General features: G+C 48.9%; 1 protein-coding gene across 3 annotated transcripts; it reads left to right on the top strand.

Moving 5' to 3' along the window:
- The first annotated feature begins 337 nt into the window (after positions 1 to 337).
- MSANTD2 (Myb/SANT DNA binding domain containing 2) lies at positions 338 to 23,382 on the top strand. 3 transcript variants are annotated; one of them, XM_058041255.1, is made up of 6 exons: positions 9,785 to 9,855; positions 11,294 to 11,376; positions 11,991 to 12,036; positions 12,635 to 12,893; positions 14,948 to 15,008; positions 21,584 to 23,382. In XM_058041255.1, the coding sequence occupies exons 3-6, from the start codon at positions 12,025 to 12,027 to the stop codon at positions 22,434 to 22,436; spliced, it is 1,185 nt and encodes a 394-aa protein (XP_057897238.1). In that variant the 5' UTR covers positions 9,785 to 9,855; positions 11,294 to 11,376; positions 11,991 to 12,024; the 3' UTR covers positions 22,437 to 23,382. The 3 variants fall into 3 exon arrangements, with proteins under 3 accessions (XP_057897237.1, XP_057897239.1, XP_057897238.1); XM_058041254.1 differs by lacking the exons at positions 9,785 to 9,855; positions 11,294 to 11,376; positions 11,991 to 12,036 and adding an exon at positions 338 to 817; XM_058041256.1 differs by lacking the exons at positions 11,294 to 11,376; positions 11,991 to 12,036; positions 12,635 to 12,893; positions 14,948 to 15,008; positions 21,584 to 23,382 and adding exons at positions 338 to 817; positions 9,627 to 9,693 and having other exon boundaries at positions 9,786 to 10,184.

Below are 23,382 nucleotides of genomic sequence, written 5' to 3'. Positions count from 1 at the left end.
CTGAGGGGACCCTGCCCCGCCCACATAGGCCACGCCCACTTCGGGTGGTGCTGAGGCTGAGCCACGCCCACGCACAGACCACGCCCACTCACCACACAAACAGCGTGCCCGCCCATTTTATAACCGCGCCCACTACGCCCGTGCCCCGCCCCATACCCGCCTTTAACCACGCCCCCCAATCGGAACCACGCCCCCGCCCCAGCCCCTCTCATTGTCGTGGCCACGCCCCCTCTGCGCGTCACGGTCCCGCCTCCTCTGGCACCGCCCCTCCCCGGCGCGCAGGAAGTTCCTCCCCCAGCACCGCGTCACTTCCGCCCGCTCGGTGCGCACCCCCATCATGGCGGCGCCCTGCGGCTCCTCGCAGCTCCCACCGGCCGAGCCACCGCTCCGCGTCCCCAAGATGGAGGTGCTGTCGCCGGGCTCACCGGGCGCGCTCAGCGACGGCAACCCCAGCCTGTCCGACCCCTCCACGCCCAGCGGCGCCTCCCCGCTGGGCGCGGGGCCGGCGGCCGGCGGGGCCGCGCTGGGCGCCCGCGGCGGGGCCTCGCCCTCCGTCTCCTTCTCGCCCGGCGGCGCCGCCGCCGCCGCCGCTGCCGCCGCGTGCCGCGGGATGTCCTGGACGCCGGCGGAGACCAACGCGCTGATCGCCGTGTGGGGCAACGAGCGGCTGGTGGAGGCGCGGTACCAGCAGCTGGAGGGAGCGGGCACCGTGTTCGGCAGCAAAGCGCCCGGGCCCGCCATGTACGAGCGCGTCTCCCGCGCCCTGGCCGAGCTGGGCTACGAGCGCACCCCGTCCCAGTGCCGGGAGCGCATCAAGGTACCCCGGGGGGCGGCGGCGCGGCCCGGGACGGGAGGGGAGGGTGGGCCGGGGGTGCCCGTGCCCGCCCCAGGCTGGGTGAGCTCCGGGATCGATTCCCTGCAGAGCCGCGCTCCTGAGCCTTCTCTGCGCTCCTGAGCCTTCTCTGCGCTCCTGAACCTTCTCTGCTCCTGGAGCAGCGCGTCCCGGCGGTTCAGTCCCTCGGGATCTGTCCTGAGCATCCTCTGGCGCTGGCTCTGGGTGTCAGTCTGTCCTTCGGCCCTGGATTTGGGGGCACCGTGTCCCCTGGGCTTGGCCTTTTGGGGTCTCCGTGCTGCAGTTTTCTGGAGGTTCTCCCCAGCGCTGAGCCCAGCCCTTGCCCTGCCTGCAGGGTGTCCCATTGCCTGGTTCCAGTGGTGTCTCCTGGCTGCCACCTCCTCTGTGTCCCTGCCTTGTCCCTGTAGCCTCCAGCAGCACCTTTGGGACACGGGCACTGCTCCCCGGGGGTTCAGCTCCTCTCCTGTGGGTGGGCTGTGGCAGCATCCCATGCTGCTGAGTGGGGAGGGACACAGCATCCCAGTTGTTTGTGTCCCACAGCCCCAGCAGGATCTTTCTCCTGGGTGTCCTCCTTTGGCCCCAAGTGCTGTGGGTGCTGTGCTTGGCTCTGTCCCCTCCTGTGTCCCCTGGCCATGTGGGGCTGGCCCTGGCTGCTCCCTGTGCCCCCCTTGGGAAAACAGAGCTCCCAGTTCCCCCAGTAACAAGGGGTGGCTCTGCTTGCTCTTGCACTCCTGGCTCTGCCCTTTGCTGTGGAGTTGTTTTGTGGAGTCTGCTGGCTCAACAGGGATGTTCTGTGGCTTCACAGAGCTCCTGAGTGATTGATAAACAGCCCCATGAGCTGTGCTCTCCAGAGGGGCCTTTCCAGTTCCATCATTCCCTGGAGAAAAGGGCTGGGTTTGGTTCCTGCTTTGGGAGCAGCTCCTTTGTCCATCCTCCTTTTACAGAGAGGAGACACTGGACGATGTGGAGATGGCTGTGGGGCTTGAGTTTGTAAATGTGGATGATGTTTGGGAGGATGATTGAGGATGATTTACACACTTTGATCTCCCTCTGGCTCTGATTTCTCCTTTCCTCACCCATCGGGCTCCTGCAGCCAATTCAGATGGAGTGAGAAATAAATGTTTTGTTATTGCTGGGGCTCAGTGCACTGGTTGTTTGTCCCTTCCTCTTCCCATCCCTTAACAACACCTGCTGGGGCTGTGCAGGTGTGTGCACCTGGGCTGCCTGTAACTTGCAAAATACATGGAATTAGGGAGGCTGCAACATCAGTGAGAAATTTCCACTTTGATCCCTGTTGATCAGAGCAGCCTGTCCTGGAATAGGTACTCAAAGCAAACCCACTTTCTATAGAAATTTTGGCTTCTGGATGTATTTCAGGGATGTATTTCCCTCATGTCTGTGTGTTTGCTGCTCAGGGACCTTTTTCCCTTGAACACACTCAAATATTTTTGGAGAGGAAAGTTGCTGCTCTGCAAAGCCTCTTGGAGTCCCTCTGACACAACCAGAGCACACAGCCTCGAGCTGCACCAAGGGAAATACAGGGTGGAAAAAGTTTTTTACAGAAAGAGTGATAAAGTTCTGGAATGTTCTGCCCAGGGAGGTGGTGCAGTCCCCATCCCTGGGTGTGTTTAACAAAGCCTGGATGTGGCACTGGGTGCCAGGGTTGAGTTGAGATATTTGGGTTGGGTTGGACTCGATGATCTTGAAGGTCTCCTCCAACCTGGTGATTCTGTGAATTCTGATGACTCTCAAGGTCCTTGTTGCTTGAATCACCTGTGAACTTCTCCAGAGGCATGATGGAAAAGTTCCTTGAGGTGCTCTGGCTTTGTGCAGTGGTGTTGGGCTGTGATGGGGATGGCAGTCAGTGCTGTTGAGGTGCCCAGCCCCAGTTTTGGGGTGTGCTGGCAGCTTGTGAGGTCTCACCTCACTGTCAGAGCAGCCCAGAACTGGCTCTCTGGGTTTGGATGGAGCTGATTTTGGGACTCCCAGCCATTTGAGCTCCTTGCAGCTGAGGGTTCTCCCACTTTTCCTCAGAGGTGAGGCTTGAACACATCTTTGCCCCTGAAATGTTTAAGCTTGGAAGAAACCACCCATCAAAGAGCAGAAAAAGAGCTCAAGGCTGATATTTATCACCAACAACAGCTCCTGACAGACCTGTTAGGTGTTTCTAGATTGCAGAACATCAGGCTGGGCTCTCCTTCAACACTCTGGAAGGGAATTATCTGTGTTCCTGGCCTGGCCTCTCCTCGGGCCCTGTGCAGGGCAGCAGCAGCTGCAGCAATGCTGGTGCTGTCCCTGGCACCATCCACCCAAACTTTGCATATCCTGGACCCCACAGTGAGGCCCTTCCTGCAGCAGCAATGTGGCTTCTCCTTTGTGCTCTCAGTGGGTTTGGGGCTGGAATTGCTGGGAAATGAGCCCTTGTTGGGAGCTGTGAGCTCTCCTGGGTGTCAAGAATTTCCCTTGTTCCAGGGATGACTGAGATAGTTGTTGTGGGAGCTGTTGCCAACCCTAAAGTCCCAGTTTTTGTAGGATTCCAGGCAGGATTGGCTGCTTGGCATTTCCACGGTCCACCACAAACAGAAGTCACTCCTGGATGTGGAGGGGTCATGCATGGATTCCTCTGGGATGGAGCAGGAGGATTGTCATTGCTGCAGGAGCAAGAGGAGGGCACAGGCACCTTGGAGTCCTCCTCACTCAAAACAGGACTGGGGAGATGATGAAGGAGCTGCACTGTCCCATTTATTCCCCAAAATGTTCTGTGTTTCCATGATTTTATAGGATCCTTAATGCCCATCAAGGGACAGAGCTCAAGGCTTTGCTGCTGGATAATAAATGGTGCTGCAAACAGTCCAGGTTCAGCTGGTTTGTAAATGAATTTAGATCAGGATGCCATACTGCTTTCCTTGGGAACACCTGCATTCCCTGGACACACCAAATCTCGAGTCTCAACAGCCACTTGAGCTGGAAAGGAACAAATCAGCTTGTGAGCAGAGGGTTTTCCTGTTGTATGGCATGGGTGCATTCTCTCTTAATTCAAACAGGGTGTGCAGAAAGGTCCCAGGGCAGATTTTTGCCTGTCTCTCACCATCTGCATCTGCTTTTCTGCACATCAGAGGCTGCTGTCAGGTTGGAGCTGCTCTGGGAGGGTCTGTTTCAAATTTAGGGACCATTTTAGCATTTCAAATTTAGGGATTCATATAAATGTTCCAGCAGCTTTTCCTTTGGAAAGAGACCTTGAGTCTGACTTGGTGGCTCTGAGATTTGTGCCTTGGGTAGCTCTGCAGTTGGGAGCTGCAGGAAGAATGGAACATCTTGATTTCTGCTGTCTTGTGTGCCACAGCATCCTCACCCCTTCAAATCACGTTCTGGCCTTAATCCTTGCTTGTTCAGTGCCACTCTCTATTCTTTCCTGTTCCCTGTGTTCCTGAGCAAGGGTTTAGCTTTGTTTTCTATCCTGAAACTCATCACCTTCCCACAGCAGCACGTGTAGAGCTGTTTGTTTTCAGGTTTGACTTTAGAGCTGGGATTTTAAGGCAGGTGATGGAATATTTGGCCAAACCTTGCTGGGATCCTGTGCCCTGCACTGGGTGATGCTTCCACTGAGGAGCAGGAGGTTTGCTGGGAGTTTAAGCATGGGAAAATGAGTTGTGTGAAGGCCACACACAGCTTGGAGGTCACAGGGTGCATGGAACATGTTCCATCAGTGTGTGGAACTCCATCACTTCATCCTCTTCCACTGGGATGCTCTGGGAAGGCACAGGAGAGCTCAGGTGCTGCACTCAGGGCTGTGGGAGTCAAGGGGTGTTTTCAGGCAGTAAAGGTTCGTTTTGTTTTAAAATCATGTTCTTGAAATAATGGGCTCCAGTTGTTCCTCAATACCAGATTTTAAGGGTTTTTTTTAAACCCATGGGAGATTTTCTGCTTCTCTTGCTGGCATCTGGATGGAAGGTGGATCAAAGGCTCATCCTGCTGATGGCACATGGCTCACTTGGGCTGAGAGAGCATTGCAGGGTGGAAATCCTCTGGCTGGAGAGCCTTTCCCCAGCAGAGACAAATCCCTTCTCAGAAGCTGCTGTTAAAACTAATTTCAGGGCATTTTTTAAATGTCATTTCTTCAGCTACTGCAGAAATGTGAGTTCTGCTTTTATTTTGCCTTTCCCAGAGTCAATGCCAACCCATTGATTCAAAGAGCAGCAGTTCCAACATCTTAACTCCTGACTGCAGGAATTCCCAAGCGTCACTGCCAATCCAGTCCTGCTGTTTTTGAGGTTTTTTATGTGTGTAACAACTTCCTCTTCTTCCCAAATGGGTGACTGGAGGTTTTGGTTGGGTTGTGGTTGTCCACAAAAGAAATTTGTTCTTCAAAAGGAAAAGAAATACCTTGAAGATGCTGGTTGAGTGCTTCAGAAAGAATAAATCATAGATGGGAGTGCCACAAACCCACATGAAATGGGAAGGGATGCAAAATCACACCTGACTTTCAGCTGTTGGTATTTCTTGCTTTAGGCAACACAAACACGATGATGGTGGGGCTTGTTTGTAAGGGGGCTGTGGTTTTAGCTGCTCTGTGATGCAAACAATCTGTAAACCTTGCATGGAGTTGTTTTGAAGGCAGGAAAAGCTGCTCCAGCACAGCTGTCTCAGAAGGAATGCTTGCTGGGAGCTGCTGGACATGAGAGGATTTCAGCCAGAATTCCCTCCTTGGCTGCAGTGAGTGGAGGGGCTGTCCTGGTGATTCTGAAGTGTCAAATGATGGAGCTGGATGCATTTCATGCCAAGCATCCACCTTCAAAGCAACTTTGCCTTTGATTTGAGCTGATAAGGATGGAGAGGGACTTTCTAGAAGGGCCTGGGGTGGCAGAGCCAGTGGAAATGTCTTCCCAGTGACAGGGCAGGCATAGATGGGATATTAGGAAACAATTCTTCCTGTGAGGCTGCTGAGGCCCTGGCATGGGCTGTCCAGAGCAGCTGTGGCTGCCCCTGCATCCCTGGCAGTGCCCAAGACCAGGCTGGACAGGGCTGGGAGCAGCCTGGGATGGTGGAAGGTGTCCCTGCCATGGCAGGAAGGTTGGACCAAGATGAGCTTTAAGGTCACTTCCACCCCAACCAATTCCATGATTCTGGGTTTCTATTTCTTTTCAATGTGGTGTCTTTATCTTGAGTTTATCTCACTCCCAGCTCCCCATCCCCTTATCTCCCTGGGTTGTGATGTGTGTTGGTGTTCAGGTTACCTCCCCTTCTTCCCTTGGCTTGAATAGACTCAGATGTGCTGGGTTTTCCAGGCTGCCATTCCTTGAATCCCTCCCAGCAGCCCAGCTTCTCACTGGAGGATCTCATGTGCTCTGCTAGGTGAGAGCAACTTTTGGTTGACATTTACAGCAGGAAAAAAAAAAATAAACCTTCAGTGCCAAAGAGCAGATTGAATTGTTTCAGTCCTTTGTGGGGCTGTGGCAGAGGAGCATTTCTGGGATGTGAGTGTCCTGTGGAGTGAACACTCTTGGATTTGCTCTCAGTTGGGGTATTTGCAGAGAGCTGCTGTGCTGGTAAGAATCTGGCTCGAATTGCACATGCAAGATTTGTGTCTTTACAATCCAGTGGCTTCTGCAGCTGTGTTGTGTGTCTGGAATACATCTGATCATTCTGGTGTAGCTGGGCCATGCCCTGCTCATTCCATGGGTGCAGAATGATTCCCAGAGGGAGCTGGGAGGTTGTCTTGTTGAGTCAGAAACAGCTGATGGTCAGGAACTCATTGCAGGAGGACAGATTGGCAAAACTTGAGCATTAAATCTCATTTAGGGAGATTTGGGAACATTAAATCCTAGACTGGGCACACACAATTTTCTCCTGTAGTGCTCTCTGACCATGGAGGACTTGGGAAGATGTTAAAAATCCTCACTGTGCTTCAAGTGCTGTCACAGGGGCAGATTCCTGCTGCCCTCCCTTTGCTGAGTGTGTAAATTTGGAGGGCCAAGCAGACAAAGCTTTCTGGGTGCTGTGGTCTCACCTGTTACCAAACCTTGCACCACTGGTGGTGAAAGTTGGGGTTGGAGTCGCTTTTGGTATTTCAGTTCCAGCTTTTCCCATGGATTTAGGGATTGGTCTCCTTGGTAACATTTTCACAGCACTTGGAGTGGTGTGGACATTCCTCTAGAGACCTCAGGTCGCACACAGCTGGGACACTGTTGGGTGTCAGGTGTTTCAGGGTTGTGAATGACACAAGCCATGTCCCTTGTGGTGCTGCCCATGTTGGTGCTTTCTGCCCTTCAGTGAAGCTCATTTTGGACAGGAGGGTTTTCCCTCCCACCCGTGGAATGATTTGTGCTGCTCTTCCTCTGCTGGATGGGCTTGTGGTCTCCCTCCATTCACCTGAGTGAGGACCAGCAGAGATTTGAGTCTGTGATCTCTCAAGGCTTGCATAGAAATGGTTTCTTGAGTACATCTCAGACCTCTTTTCATCCAGGCTGCTGCAGTTTGAGTTTTCCTTAAAGGTCTGGTTTTGTGAGTGGTGTAATGCTGTTTGTGCTGATCACAAGTAGATGCATGCAACTTCAAGTTGGATTTTCGGGATGAGTTTGTTTCCAAAGGCAAGGTGACCTGCTCAGGTGTGGCTTTCTTTGCTCCAAAGTCAGTAATGTTGGAACAGGTCACGTCAGGGGCAGGTTGGAGCTCACTCAGGCATCTCATCCATTTCGGGTGGGTATCAGGAAAAGGTTCTTTCCCCACAGGGTGGTTGGGTACCTACACAGGCTTCCCATGGAATGGTCATGGCACTGATCCTGCAAGAGACACAGGGTGGGATTGTTGGGGTGTCTGGGCAGGGCAGGAGTTGGACTGGGTGATCCTTGTGGGTCCCTCCAACTCAGGATATTCTGTGACCCAGTGATCTCTGCAAGCTGAGCTCTGTCTGGAGCACCACCCACTACATCCAAACTCTACAAAGTCCTTGGCTTGGTGGCTCTGGTTGTGCTTCTCTGCCTTCTCAAGCTCTAACAGGTTCATTCCTGTTATTTTCATCCAGTTCTGATTTAAGAAAACCAGGAGCATTGATTGAGAGCCAGAGGTGCCCAGCTGGCAGCTTTTCTGAGGCAGTGCTGGAGTCTCCTCTCCAGGGCTCTGGCTCAAATAGCAACAAATCCCTGCTGAGGGTCTGAGGATCCTCCTGAGCATTCTGATAGCAGCAAGCAGTGGAGCATCTTCCCAGGTTGTGGCTTTGAGCTCACAGCACTGTGGGCTCTGCTGTCACAGCCCCACGTGTCACTGCTGTCCTCACCCTGATGGGACACAGCCTGTAAAACCCCAACTCCATCCCCTCTTGGCAAAGTCCTGTCTCATGGGGGCTGACCTCTGCAGCTTGCTGTGCAGCTTCTGTAAATAATTCCTGTGCAGGCAAGAGGGGTTTCTTTTGTATTATATTTAATTGTGATTTACAAATCGGTGTAAATAATTCCTGTCCAGGCAAGAGGGGTGTATTTTGTATTATGTTTAATTGTGATTTACAAATTGGTGTAAATAATTCCTGGCCAGGCAAGAGGGGTTTATTTTGTATTATGTTTAATTGTGATTTAGCAACTGGCAGTGGTGGCTGTGAGTTTTTGTTCAGTTTCAGCTCTCCCTAACAAAAACCTGAGTCTGCCCTGCCTTGACTGATATTCCCCTCCCTGTGTCTGCCAGGGTGACTTGGCTTCTTCATGGTGCAAAGAGAGCTTTGTTCTTACCTCAGTCAGGACAATCACCTTGTCTATATTTACCCCCAACCCTTCTCCCCTCATGTGAGGGCATTCCCATTGCTTTTCCTCTGAGCCTTCAGGAAGTCCTTGTGTGTTTGGGTAAATCAGGACACAGCCAAGGCCTTGCTGTTTGATACAGAGAGTGATTCACTGTGACAGCCATCGTGTGCTTGGGGACAGTGCAGATGTGCAGCCAGCTGTGGGGCTGGAGCCTTTGCAGATTGGGCTGTGGCAGCTCCTGGGACTGACCCTGAGCTCTTGGGGGCTGTTGGACTGCTGGCTTCTCACATTCTGCACAGGGATATTCCTGTTTGGAATGCTGGAGTTGCATTGGTGTCATCAGCTGCCTTCCTGCAGTGGTGTGTGGCTCTCCCAAGAGTTTGAGGTGCTGCTCTTGTCATTTTATTTTTGATAAACCACAGAAATGGGCCTTGTTGAGGCAATACCCCGTGTAAGTCTTGTGTTCTCCTGCCTTGCACATAGCTTTTAACCTAAAAGTTCATGAGCTGAAGTTATTGCACAGATTTGTTACCTTCTGCTCCCAGAAACTTAAAAATGGAGGCTTTGAGAGCTTTCACTGTTCCCTACAAGCACTCCAGGCTTCAAAAGCTGTTTCTTTGTCCCAGTGTAGTTTCACCTTGTGTTTCCTGTGAGTATCCTGGCGTGATGAGGGAGGGAGCTGTTTGGCACTGCTGTTCTTTATTTGGGATATAAAGCTGAGAACTCTTCTACATTAAGTAAAAGAGCCTTTTTGAAGCTGAGTGTTGTGCTAGGTGGTGTTCTGGACCCCTTTAGGTTGCTGTAAATTAATCAACTTAAAATGTGGACACAGCCACAGGCCACCAAACTGCTCTGCAGAGCCCATAGCTTCCCCCTGAGTAAGAGCCTGTCTCAGATCAGGGATCTGGCATTCCATGTTGGACAACCTCAGGTTTTATACAAAAAGCTTGCTGTGGTCTGGTCCTCTCTCATCTTATTTTTGTGCTGGGAGGAGGACCATGTCTGCAGCCTTCCTAAAGGTTTTTCTCATCCTCATCCTGCAGTTCCTGCAGAGCTCCAGGTTCTTCGGTGGCTTCACTTGTAGAGATGAGGACTCGTGAGTTAGAAATGGTGAGAAAACCCACAATGAGCTTTGTGACTGTCTCCTCCTTTGGTTTTCCTGATGATAAATTAAGTGGGGATAATGTGTGTTCGTGTTGCAGGCAGTGTTGCAGAACAATAAGCAAAAGCCTCGGTCTCTTCCAGTCTGAGCAGTCACTGGGCAGTGATCAGGTCTGTTTTCAGTTACTTGTCCTACATTTCCTGCTTTCTGTATCTGTATCAATCTGTGTGTGTGCACTTCAGGAGCCACGGAGCAGGAGTTGAGCTGGACACCGGGAGGAGTAGAGGAGGTGCGTAAGAAAAACCAGATTTTAGATCTTGGAGAGCAGAATGAAATGGTGAGAGAAAGGTCGAGGGTGATAAAATGGCCAGGTTTCCTGAGCTCTGAGCAATTATTTAGGTCTTAGCAGGCTCTCTGAAGAAGAGAAGCCTGTGGACTTGCATGAAGCAAGGCTGACTCGTGGTATTTGGAGGGAAGTTGTAGGAGCTGCCTGTTGGAGACACTGAGGAGAGCCTCCAAGAACAAAGAGCTACCAGGGATCTTGGTTCTCCAGCACACAAGACCAAAGAGCCACCATCTGCTTAGCCACAGGCCCTTTGGTGCTTTGGAAATCCCTATATTTGAGATTATTTCCCTCAAATTTGAGGTTATCTGCTTGCAGAAGCAGAGCTAACACAGCCAGGTGAGCATCTGGGCAGTACCCTCAAAAGTATCAATAATGAGCAGTCACTCTGTTGCTCATTTATTTTCATCCCCCTTCCTGTGTTGCTCCCTTTAGTTTTTCTACTTGTTTGCATTGACTTGCTGCTAAATTATTTTGATAGTAAAATAAGCCAGATTGCAGCCTGACTGAAATAATTAATTACTACTAGGCTACAACCTAGTGTGGGATCCTCCATAACCCCATTGGTGGGGAGAGATGTTTGAAGCACATGCTGAAAATAGGGTGTGAAAATAGAGTGGCTGAGGGTGTGGGGCATCCCCAGAGGGCTTGGCCAAGCCTAGGGATGCTTTGGGAACAGTTCCTTTCACTTGAAGGCTGCTAATAAATTCAGCTGGAGGCTCTAAATCCATGTTTAACTCCTATGGATAAGCTGGCACAGGTACAAGAGCTGGGGCCTGGGAAATAAATTTTAAAAAAATCTAACTTGGGTGGATTTTAGAGTTATGGGAGTGAAATGACTTTGCCCTTATTGGTCAGTGAGATTTGAGCTGAACAGAGAGAAATTGGAGTGAGAAAGGTGAATTCTAACAACCAAATGCATCTATACCCCAGCCTGAGGGAACCCTCTTTGCACCAGCAAATACCAACAGGTTTCCAGGCTGGGTTTTGGTGCCAGATTGCACAGCAGGTTGTTTTCCACCCTGCTCACAGACAGAAAGTTAAAATGTGCTGGTGTGCATCCAAAGAGGATCTGCCTGTTTATCCTGAGGTAGTTATGGCAAAAGTGGGAAGGGTTCCACCTTAAACCGTGGAATAACTCATGCCTGTTGTTGCCTGTGTGTTTATATGGGTTATTTTTTATTTTGTCTTGTTTTCGTGTGTTTTTGTTTGAAACAGCAGGGTAATACTGACTTGCTGCTTAGCGGTTTTGCTTCTGCCCCCAGGGCTCTGAATCTCAGGAGGAAACTGGTTAGAAATGTATCCCTTTGCTGCTGATGCTGTTAAACCAGTGTGTGAGGAGCATTAGGTAGGTTCCAGCTTTCTGGAGTTTTAAAAGTTCCTTTCTTTGGGGGGAGAAAAAAAACCAAATAGTTTTTGTAATGATTTGTCCATTACAGTCCTCCTGCAGAAAGCAAGGGAGCAGAATTAGTCCTTCCCAAATTAATGCCTCTCTTGATTTCTGGAGACAGCTTTGCCGTTCAAGTTAGAACCTCAGCAATCTGCTAAATTTAATTTCTTAAAAAGTTAATGTTTTCTAGCAGTTTACCAATCTGAAAAAAACACCCAAGATCCAGAAAACCTGGGGCATATAACTGTCTCTCAAAATCAGAGCAGTGGTAGAATTAAAACCACACTGAGGGTTGTGTAGAAAACTTTAGTTTTTTTACCCCAAAGTTGTTTTGCTCCAGATTAGGGGGAAAACATGGATGGAACCATAGGCTTATCCAGCAGCAGTGAAGTGGCTTAGCCCTTGATGTGGGGTGTCAAAGGGATCCCCAGAGCTGGGTGAGGCTTTGGCATCTGTGGGAGGTTCTGCCCCAGCTCTTACCAAGCCACCTCAGTGCTGTTACTTACTTGATGCTTGATATCGAAGTCTGAGAACTTGGGAGCATTATTGATTTGACCTCTTTTAAATTTCAGCAGCTTCACAAGAGACAGAGTGAGTTAGTAAGGAATGCAAAAATATGTAAGTAATAAATATTTTCCTAGCTGAATAGCTTAGGCATATCCATTTTGTACCTTGTGTCTTCTTACCAGAGTAAGGAAGGTTGGACTGTCTTTGCTTTTGGGGGAAATCTTTCTGTTTTCCTTTCTCTCTCCTCCCTGCTTTCCCCTCTCCAAGCTGTGGGCACAACACCAGCTCTGCTTTCTCTTCCTCGTAGTAGGTGTGCATTTTCCTGGCTGATTGGTGTCTCTGACTGGGGGGCTCTTGGTATTTTTATTTTATTTTTTTTCCCCCTGCATCCATAGGAGATCTGGGGATTTTATTTATTTTTTTTTTAAGCAAGAAAGAGAATAAATTACTCAAATTAAATCTGAGGAATCTGTAGCTGCTACACAACTTGTCCTGTGTCATGGATGTTAACGCTAAGCGGGAATGTTGGATCTATATGATGCTTCCTGGTGGGTGTAGATTAATTTGAGAGCATTGCTCATGAACATGGGGCAAATATGACCAACAGAAATAACCCCCAAAGCCCTAAACTCTGCCTGTGTGAGTGTGTGTGAGTGCCTGTGTGCTGGTCCAGCCCTACAGCCCTGACTGAGCTGCCTCTCTCTCTCAGACCCTCCGCAGGTGCTACAGCCGCGTCAAGGAGCACGGCGTGGGCAAGAGGAAAAGCAGCTACACCTTTGAGCAGCTGGAGCAGGTGTTTGGGCAGGGAGGATGGGACTCCCAGCCCTGCCAGCCCGTCCTCATCAACAGCAGTGGTCTGTACCAGGAGCTGGAGTCAGATGGCAGCACCATGGAGGAATACTCTCAGGAGGACTGGGGAAACCACAGCCAGGAGCTTCACTGCTACCAGACCGGCGAGCAGGAGCTGGGTAAGAAATCCCATCTTGGCACATCTGCCTCCCTGGGCTTCACCTGTGCTCCTGGGGGTCTGGCACACACTTCTCTGTGCCAGCTTTCAGCTCTCAGAATGTGCTCAGGGGTCCGTGTTGAGACCGTGTTCTCAGGGGCCTTAGGTTGAGGGAAGAGATGAGGATCTGACTCCATGTTCAGAAGGCTGATTTATTATTTTATGATATATATTATATTAAAACTATACTAAAAAATAGAAGAAAGGATTCCATCAGAAGGCTGGCTAAGAATAGAAAAAGAAAGAATGATAACAATGGCTTGGGACTGACCGAGACAGTCCGGACAGCTGGGCTGTGATTTGCCATTAATTAGAAACAACCAACATGGACCAATCTCAGATGCACCTGTTGCATTCCACAGCAGCAGATAATCAATGTTTACATTTTGTTCCTGAGGCCTCACAACTTCTCAGGAGAAAAAATCATAAGGAAAGGATTTTTCATAAAACATGCCTGTGACACACAGTGCTAAACACATCCTTGGAGAGAAAAGGGACAGAAATTCCTCACTTAATCAAAAGCAAACCATGGATCAGGACTGGAGGAAAGAAGGGCTGTTTGCCCAGAAACAGCAGAGGTGACAGCTTCCCTGTCTGTCCTTTCACTCCCAGTTTTATTTTCTCTCTTGGGATTCAGGAGATATTTTCCCTCCCAGTGGTACCTGGGTGTTACCATTCAAACATCATTTACTTAAATTGTGAACAGGGCTTCAGCCTGCTGCTGGTAACACCAACAACTGTAAAAAATGTTGCTCTTTCTTATTTACCTTGATATACTGATATTAAACATGTCAATATATCTATATCCAGAGGTGTGGCCTTTTTTAAAATGAAAAAAATAGCAAGCAAGCTCACACTTGATGTTTGAGACCTAAACCAAACTCTTCCACGTGCTTTTCTTCCTGAATTATTGCCTAAAAGTCTCTGCCTGAAAGTCAATTTTTAAATTAACTTGGAGATTTCATTGTTGCTCATGGCTTTTTGAACTTTGTTGAACAGATCAGGGTACCACATCCCTGATAGAAAATACACTCCAGTCTGAGGAGTTCTGGGAAGAAGTGGCTTTCTTGAGGCACATTTCTCTCAAGCTACTGCTTTTATGGGTGTGTGTTCCTCCCTTACCCTGAGCAGGTTTTTTTCACAGCAGGAGCTTTAAGCTGATCAGATCCACTGGAGATGCAGGTGAAGAGGGTGAATTGTGTAAAGGTTTTTTTCCCCATTTATGGGATGAAAGAGGGAGAGGAGATGCAGTTGGGTGTCTGTACACATCTGTGTTTGGGGGACTGGTGAGTCAGGATGCTTTGGAAGAGCCTCAGATCGCAGTTTAATGTTAAAATTTGCAAGTTGGCTGTTAACCACATTCCAGTTCCTCAGACTCCTTCCCTGGGGGATTTAAAAGTCAGAAATATGTGGGAGAGAAACAGTGGGGAGAAGAAAAACGTTACAAAACGTATGGAAATGATGGCTAATTCTGTCTGGTGTGGCTTGTTGTGGTGAGTCAAGCTGGGATCTCCTGGTTTGTCACCAGTTTGGGGACATTTGCGTGAGCTTGGGCTGATGATGCCCTTCATGCTCAGGAGTTGTGAGCAAAGCACTTGGCACACAAGCTCTGAATTGAACACAGATGCAGTTCTGCTGCTGCTTCCTCTTGAAATGTGCCATTAGAAGCAGAATTGCTTTTTCTTGTTTTTGTTTTTTTTTCCCTTGAAACAATGTAGTTTGCAATTCTGTCAATGTGTGATTTAATGGATGGGACTGGAGCCTTGTCCATGAAAGGATCTGAATCTCTCTCAAAACCTAAATGACCATATCTTTTCCAAGTTAAAGAAAAACTCAATCAATTACAGAGGGTGTAGGAGCTGGAGCTGTCTCATGTAGAACTCCAGCAGACTGCCTGGCTTAGGAAGCAACTCAGAGTTATTTTTTATTTAATTTCAAGCTCTTAAAAAAAAAAAAAAAAAAAGCTCTAAGAACATTATTTAAAATCTAATTATGTGTTGGAATTTTACCTTTCAGATGAAATGCCTACCACGAAAAGAACATTAAAGATAAAACAGGAATCTTCAGAAGACACGCAGTAAGTAATTTATGAATGTTTTACCCTGGAATGTATTTCCCTGGGGATAATGTGCAGGAGGAGAGGATATTTGAAACTTCTGTTTATAATTATAAATACATTGTGCAAGACTATTCATACAGTTGAATCTGCTTTATGCATTATTCCCATTACCTCAGAACAGCTGAAAAGCTTCACAACTCTGTTTCTCCTTGGCTTTGCCATTCAGAAAATAAAACAAGACTTACTACATGGATGTGAGGACTGAAACCATGGATAGAATCCACAAGAGCAGCTCCTTTCCTTGGTGGGAAAATGTGCCAAAGCTTGGGAGTCTCTGACTTTCATTTTTAGAACTTTCCAGACCTTCCTGGTAACCTTTTGGCTGGGTTTAATCTAGCAAACACTGGAGCCTTTTGAATGCTTTGACTCTCCCTTGCTCTCCAACAATAACACAGAGCATTCCCAAAAATGAAAGGAATTGTGCTGTATTTGCTCTGTCCAGGGCAGCTTTCTGCCAGCCTTTAGGGGTCTGTCTGCAGTGGGAGTGAGCCCAGGCTCACAGATCCTTTGGGGTTTCTCACAGGAGCTCCCACACCAGTGGGTTTTAGTGTTACTGGGATTTTCCATGGTAGAAAATCAGCTGCTGTAGGGTAGGAGGTCACCAGCACTGGGAACAGCAACAGAACATCCCTGATGAGTCATATAGAACAGAGGCTTTGTACTGGAACTCAATGAAAACAAAATTATCTCAAATATTTAACAGAAATATAAATAAGTAAAAAGAGAAATAAATTTAAAATAACTTGAGAAAATAAAAATAATTTTAAAAGAAAAATAATTAACAAGAAGCTTCCATGGCAGTAGAGTAGCTTTGGTAGACTCTTCACTTCAGGTGGATATTCACATAGCCAAAAGTGATTTTTTTCTTCACATGGAGCAAATTCATTTTTAACAACTTAGGGACAACCTGGAGAAAAATAGCTTTTTTCAGTATAAACTTTGTTGCTGCCACTTTGAACAGTTTCTTCGTGCTGTTCTGGAATAATTTTACCTTTAAGGAGCTGCATAGCAAATAATCCTGAATTTTCTGAGGTGAAGGCTTGGACCACATGAGTCTTCTCTTCCAAGTTTTAATGTGTGCATGAACAGCTGAATTAGATTTTCGTAAATGAGACCTTTTAAAGTTTTATGTTCATTTTTCCCCACAAATTCCCTCTAAAATGCAGTGGAGTCTCTGAACTCTGGGGCATTTTGTGAAGCATGCCAGTGATAAACTCGTCCTACGTGCAGAGTGGAAGCACAGAGCATTTTCCAATGCACAGATTTGCTAAAAGCTGCTTTTCCCCTTGTCTGTGAGGAGAAGGAACTTGTAAACTCTGACTCAGTAGGTTAAAAGCAGTCAGAAGATGCACAGCTGATACAAAGATAAGCTGGGTATTTATTTATTATCTTAAAAAAATAAAATTTCATCTAAAAGCCACAGTAGATAAATAGTTGTCAAACTCTTTCACCTCCTTGCACGGCGTTTTGAAATGCAGATAGCCTACTTCAAAGTTGTTTTCTTGGTCAAGGGCAGATTTTCAGCAGAAATTGTCTCCAGAAATCATTCAAATCCTGGAGAAACTTGTGGTGTGCTTTTGGACATAGAGAAACAGAATTCTAGAATAGTTTGAGTTGGAAGGGACCTTAAAGCTCATCTCATTCCACCCCCTGCCATGGGCAGGGACACCTTCCACTGTCCCAGGTGCTCCCAGCCCTGCCCAGCCTGGCCTTGGGCACTGCCAGGGATCCAGGGGCAGCCACAGCTGCTCTGGGCACCCTGTGCCAGGGCCTGCCCACCCTCACAGGGAACAATTCCCAATTCCCAATATCCCATCTAACTCTAATGTCTGGCAGTGGGAAGGCACTCCCCCTTGTCCTGTCACTCCATCCACTGTCACAAGTCCCTCCCCAGCTTTCCCCAGAGCTTCTCCTCTCCAGATAAACACCCCCATCTCTCCCAGGCTGGCTCCAGAGCAGAGGGGCTCCATTCCTTGCAGCATCTCCGTGGCCTCCTCTGGGCTCCTCCAGCAGCTCCAGCTCCTCCCTGTGCTGGGAGCCCCGAGCTGGGGGCAGCTCTGCAGGTGGGGTCTCACCTGGGGGGCAGAGGGGCAGAATCCCCCCCTGCCCTGCTGCCCAGGCTGGGGGTCAGCCCAGCACAGGGGGGTTCTGGGCCAGGGCCTGTCCAGCTCTGCCCCACCTGCACCCCAGGGGCTTCTCCCAGAGCTGCTCTCCATCCCTCCATCCCCAGCCTGGATGATCCTGGGGGTTGCCCTGGCCCACGTGCAGCACCTGCCCTTGGTATTCAACCTCATGAGATTCCCCAAGGCCACTGACTGAGCTTGTCCCGATCCCTCTGGATGCCAGGCTGTCCCTCAGCCATGGAGCAGGAGCTCAGGGAAGGCGAGCACGTTGCTGCAGGTGCCAGTGCAGGTCTGTGTGAGAGCCAAGAGCTGTTTAAACCCCACCACTGGTGTCTCTTTCTCTCCTCAGATCCCCAAGGGCTCAGCACAGCGATGGCTCCAGGAACTCCCTGCCCTGGGCAGTGCTGGGTTTGTGTTGGTGCAGTTTGCTTGTGCTCATAACAGGAAGTTTTTGCCATCACTCAAGTGCTGTGGGAATGGGAATGGATGTGAGCAAAGGAGAAAGGGATAGGGAATGTCTGGAGCAGGTTCCTCAAGTACCAATTAATGAATATAACCAATGGTTATTTTTATGGATGAAGGAGGGCTGGATGAAGATAAGGTGTCACACAGCCCCAAAATACTGAAAGGGCTGGGGAAAAGTGAGTTATAAATCTGGGAGGAAAAAAGGCCAATTGCAGCTTTAGGGATTTAGTGGGCATTCTATGGATAGCTTTTAGTTACAGCACGTGTACAACCTGCCTGGGTGTCAGAGGGCAGATTTCCCATCTCCTCTGAACTTCCCAGCAGTGTGGGACAGCACAGCTGCCCCCACTCAGGCACTGTGTCTCCAAGTGACACACAGAGAGCCATGGGCTCCTCTAGGGGGACAGGGAAAGGTGATGCAAAGGCCAGAGCCCCTCTGCTCTGGAGTTAGGCTGGGAAAGCTGGGAGTGTTTACCTGGGGAAGGCTCCAGGGAGAGCTCAGAGCCCCTTGCAGGGCCTGAAGGGGCTCCAGGAGAGCTGCAGAGGGACTGGGGACAAGGGATGGAGGCACAGGACACAGGGAATGGCTCCCAGTGCCAGAGGGCAGGGCTGGATGGGATATTGGGAATTGGGAATTGTTCCCTGTGAGGGTGGGCAGGCCCTGGCACAGGGTGCCCAGAGCAGCTGGGGCTGCCCTGGATCCCTGGCAGTGCCCAAGGCCAGGCTGGGCAGGGCTGGGAGCAGCCTGGACTGGTGGAATCTGTCCCTCTCCATGGCACGGATGGGAACAAGATGAGCTTTTTAGGTCCCTTGCAGGCCAAAGTGTTCTGAGTCTGTGACACACAGGGACTTCCCACCTTTCAGTTTATTTTTGACAGTATGGAAGCAAAGGGCAGTAGGTAACCTGTGTCCATGGCCCATCCTCCATCAGGATGCTCCTTCCCCATGTCAGCTCTGTTGTTGCCTGCCCTTGGCTGTTGTCTCCAAATAAACTGCTTTGAGAAGTGAAATAGTACTTAGAGACTTTGAGAAGTGGTTTGATTTCACTGCTGGCTTTGGGAGGATGAACTAGAGAAAGCTCGTGGATCTCCTCTGCAAGCAGCTGCTCTGGGCCCTTTGAAGTCTGCCTCAGAACAAATTTGCGCCTACTCTTGTCTCAAGTCTTTCCTCATTTGAATTGCAAAAGCTTCCAAGGAGGAAGAAAGGCAGGTCCCAGACTCCAGCAGGGAGGTGATGGTTTGATGATGAGGGAAAATCCAGCTCTAGGGCAACTTCTGCAGCTGAAAAGTGAGATTGTCCTGAGACACGGAACAGGTTAAACCCTCTGCTCAGCTCCCATTGTCCTCCTAAAAAATTTATAATATTAACAATACAAATAAAGCAAATACATAAGTACATGTTTAATAAATAATTTTAAATTGATGAATGAATGAAAATTACATTAATACATAATTAAATAATAGTAATTTTTACTGCTGATGGTACCTTTGCTTGGCTAAGTTGTCAAGATCCTGGGAATGCAAAGCTCAGCCAAGTTGGGTCCTGGCAAAAGCGAGACGATGCTAAACCTGAGAAGCAAAACTACTTAAAATTCATTTTCCCCTGTTCTCCTCTGTGCTGAAAGCAGTGAGTTCCTTGTGGAAAGCCCTTCTCAGTCTGCTGCTGAGGCTCAGCTCCCATGCAGTGATTCCCACCCCTGCAGGAGCAGTTGCAGTGACTAATGCAGCCGAGCTGGGTCTGGGTTGTGCTGAGCTAAAGCGAGCAGAGTATTTATAGTGTACTTAATAAAGGTTGGGGCTTTGCTTTCATTCCTCACTCTGCTCCTCAGCTGTTGAATGAAAACCTGCCCACGCCGTGCTCTCCTGTCTTTGCCTTGGGAAGGGAATAACTGGAGCTGAGCTGCTGTCAGGAGTGAATTGTGTGTGCCAGTGCTGAGACACTGAGCTGTGCTCCAGCGTTGCCCTGTCCCCTTGGCTGTCCTACCCCCTTGTGCCCAGAAGGTAAACTTGCACTTCCAGAAGCCTCAAAAAGATATTTTCCAAGCATGGCAAAGCTTCAGGGAAGTTTTAAATGAGTTTTGCCAGTGTTTGTCTACCCCAAATCCATTTCCATTTACTCACATATTCTTCTTGTCTGAGATTTCTCTCCATTACTGCCAGGTAGTGGAACTGACTCCTCAGAATAACTTGTAGTAAGAAACAGAACTTCAGTGCTGATGGAATCAATGTTTTTAAGAACCCCTGGGCTCTGCTTGTCCAGCCTGTCCCTCCTCAGTGCTCTAGAAACTCAGTTACACTCCAGTGGTGGTGGAAATGTACTTCCCAAAATGCCTTTGAAGGTCTTCTCAGGGAACTTCTGACATGGTTGGTCCTACAAGGCAGGTGAGGTTGATGAGGTGGTGATGGATGTGGTGCTGGTGTCACTGTGAGGAGGGAGCTGTCCCAACCTGGATGCTCAGAAACGCTCAGGGGGGCTTGGCCAGCACAGGTGAGCTTTGCAGGTGGTGTGCACCAAGCATCAGATGTCAAACCAGAGCTCTGTGTCCTGAGCCCAGAGGACACCCAGCAGTTGGAGAACCTTGCCAGAATCACATGCCTTGTAGTTAGACCTGTAAAAGGTTTTTTTGGAATGAAAGTCTCTGAAGTAGGGCCTCTCCAGCACCACAGGAAGGCTCTGCAGCTCCTAGTCCAGTTTTCTTTGAACCCTTACCTACATTATGATGGAAAAAGACCTCATCCCCACAGATGATATTTTTATTTTTTATTGGGCAGGAATGCACCTGCCAGGATCAGCCTTGGTTGTGGGGTTGTATCTGCTCTTAGAGGCTTCGTGTCCCTCACCAGTCTGGTGCTGGACCCCACTGGGAAGCTGTTGGGAAGGGCTGGTTTTAGGCAGTTCAGGGGATCTTGAGGAACCTGCAGGAGCAGGGAAATGTGTGTGTGCCCTGCACAAGACCTGTGTCACCTGGTACAGTATGTCCTCCTGGTGGGATGTGGAAGGAAAAAAATCCTCCTGGGAGTGCAGAGGTCTGCCCAGTTCAGCTTTCCAGGTGTGGCACAATGGATAAAGGAAGGAGAGCTGCATGGAAAGATCTTTTACATCCCATTTGTTGCACCAAGAGAGATTTCTCTGTTAGCAAACGAGTTGCATTATCTTCTACAGCTTTCATTATAGGACAATAACTTCCCAAATTAGGAGCTCTTCCTACCAGCTAATTACACCCTAATGGTCTCATTTATCCTGGAGGAAGCTGTTCCAGCTCGCTGCAGGTGCACACAGATGCTCTCTCCTGATGTAAACCCCTCTCTGAAACCTTGCTGCTGGGAGTGAAAACACATTTTTGGGAGCGTGGGGATTTCTTAATTGGCTGTCTGGAAGGATTGCCACTGTCCATCCCACAGCATCTGGGATGTGTCTGGGAGCCTCTTCTGCTCCAGGGGCTTGGTCCCTTGAGCTGTGCTTCCACCCCAGCACAGGGACAGGGCCCTTGGGAGTGGCTTCATGCTCCCATTGGGGTTTTTGCAGTTCCAGTCCCATTTGCTGGCATTAATTTGGGGATAACAACGAGGCAGAAGTGTTTTGAGTGGCAGTTGTGAGTTTGGGATGCAGCTCATGAACCATGTGCTGAGAGAAGCCCAGGATTGTAAGGAATGACCCAGTAGTTAAGTGTGTGTTTATTCAGCAGTGCCAGATACTTGCTTCCTTGGAGATGTTTTGATATCAGGAGGAGTTTGGGTTGGGTTTGTTTTTGTTTTGTCAAGATTAATTTAAAATTCCTTCATCAGGACATTGTTTACAACCTATAAACTACCCCAGAAATGTAGTAGTAAGAAAAGTCAGGCAAGAAAGCTGATGGGGATTAACATTTTCTGAATGTTGGTGCATTCCCTGGGAAAGCTTTCAGCTCTGATGCCTTTATCCTTCTCTCCATTTCTTCATTTGCAGGAAGCGTGACGTCATGCAGAACATTATGCAAATCTTGGAGTCGGTCCAGTTGAAGTGGGAGCTGTTTCAGAGCTGGACGGACTTCTCCAGGCTCCACCTTTCCAACAAACTGGCCATTTTTGGCATTGGCTACAACACCCGCTGGAAGGAGGATATCCGTTACCACTACGCCGAGATCAGCTCCCAGGTGCCCCTGGGCAAGCGGCTCCGGGAATATTTCAACTCAGAAAAACCCGAGGGCCGGGTGATCATGACCCGAGTACAGAAAATGAACTGGAAAAATGTTTATTACAAATTCCTGGAGATCACCATCAGCGAAGCCCGATGCTTGGAGCTGCACATGGAGATCGACTGGATTCCCATCGCTCACTCCAAGCCCACTGGAGGGAACGTGGTGCAGTATTTATTACCAGGAGGGATCCCAAAAAGCCCCGGCCTGTACGCCATTGGATATGAGGAGTGCCACGAGAAGCTCCCCTCCCCTCTGGCCGAGCACCGGGCGCCCGACCCCGGCAATGAGACTCCAGGGGAGCTGGAGGTGCCCTCCCCACAGGCCTCCCTCCGGGTGGATATGGAATCTGCCCGGATTATCTACTGTTACCTCGGCATCGCCGAGGTCCGGACTCTCCAGCAGTGCCTGTTTTTACACTTCCAGGCAAACACCAAAACCTTCAGCAAAGATTGGGTCGGGATCAACGCCTTTTTATCTCAGAACTGCGTCGTAGAGCCCGGCGTCTCACCCAAATCCATCTACATCAAATTTGTGGAAGTGGAGAGGGATTTTCTGTCTGCTGGCTCTTTGGTAGAGTGCCTGGAAAAAGCCATCGGGTACCCCTTAAAATTTAACAACTGAGTCTCGTCCTTCATAAGGATCAGGGCTTAGCGCCCCGTTTTCCATCTCACTGGGATCCCGCCGGGGCACGGGGACTTTTGGGCCTGGCGGCGCCGCGGGGCCGCGGGCGCTCCCTCTGCGGGGCTCGAGCAGCGCCCGGCCCGCGGGGCGGCCTCGGTACATTCCACACGGGACAGTGCACACGGCGTCTTCAGACCGCCCCCGAGGGCTCGGGCTTTCCTCTATCCCACGGTGTCTCATTTGGATGCATCCGTCTCTAAGTGTTCCTCTGGATCTGACTCAATAAGCAATAGATAACGGCGAGGGAAAACCCAACTCCCGGCCCGGGACTGTTTTTCAAAGCCACCCTTAGATACCTTGTATATAATTTAGGACTTCACTTTTTTCACCATCGAGTGTTCTCCTCTCTCCAAACAGTGTTGCCTGCAAAGACTTTGGGTTCCGTGACGTATTCCACATCCTTAGTAGCGTTGCCATATCTGCTTTTATTTTATTTTATTTTATTTTATTTTTATAACATTAAAATAATTCCTGGCTTTTTTATTTTTTCCTCACTATTTTTTCCCTATTTTTCTCTTTACTGTCTTTTTTTAATCTTTTTTTTCTCTTATTTCTCTCCTTTTTCTCTTCTTTTTCTTTTTCTCTCTATTCCTCTTTTTTTATCTTCTTTTTGTCTTTTTTGTTTGTTTTTTAAATTCCTGTATCATTTTCCTTTGTTGTTTTTTTTTTCTTTTGCTTCTTTTATTTTTATTATTTCTATTTTCACTTTTTACCCTTTTTTTTTTGTCTTCTTCTCCTTTCAGTTTCCTTTTTTTCCTTTTCTTTTCCTTTCAATCGAGTTCCAAAACTCTCCGTGAGAACAACTTGGCAGCTGGGAAAAAACAATGATTATTTTTATTTGTTTTGTTGTCGACCCATTGCTTATGGATACAATCAAAGCTGTGAG

This window comes from Melospiza georgiana, chromosome 27, assembly GCF_028018845.1.
Source record: "Melospiza georgiana isolate bMelGeo1 chromosome 27, bMelGeo1.pri, whole genome shotgun sequence".
Taxonomy (NCBI): domain Eukaryota; kingdom Metazoa; phylum Chordata; class Aves; order Passeriformes; family Passerellidae; genus Melospiza; species Melospiza georgiana.
This window is presented reverse-complemented; position numbering and strand designations above follow the sequence as displayed.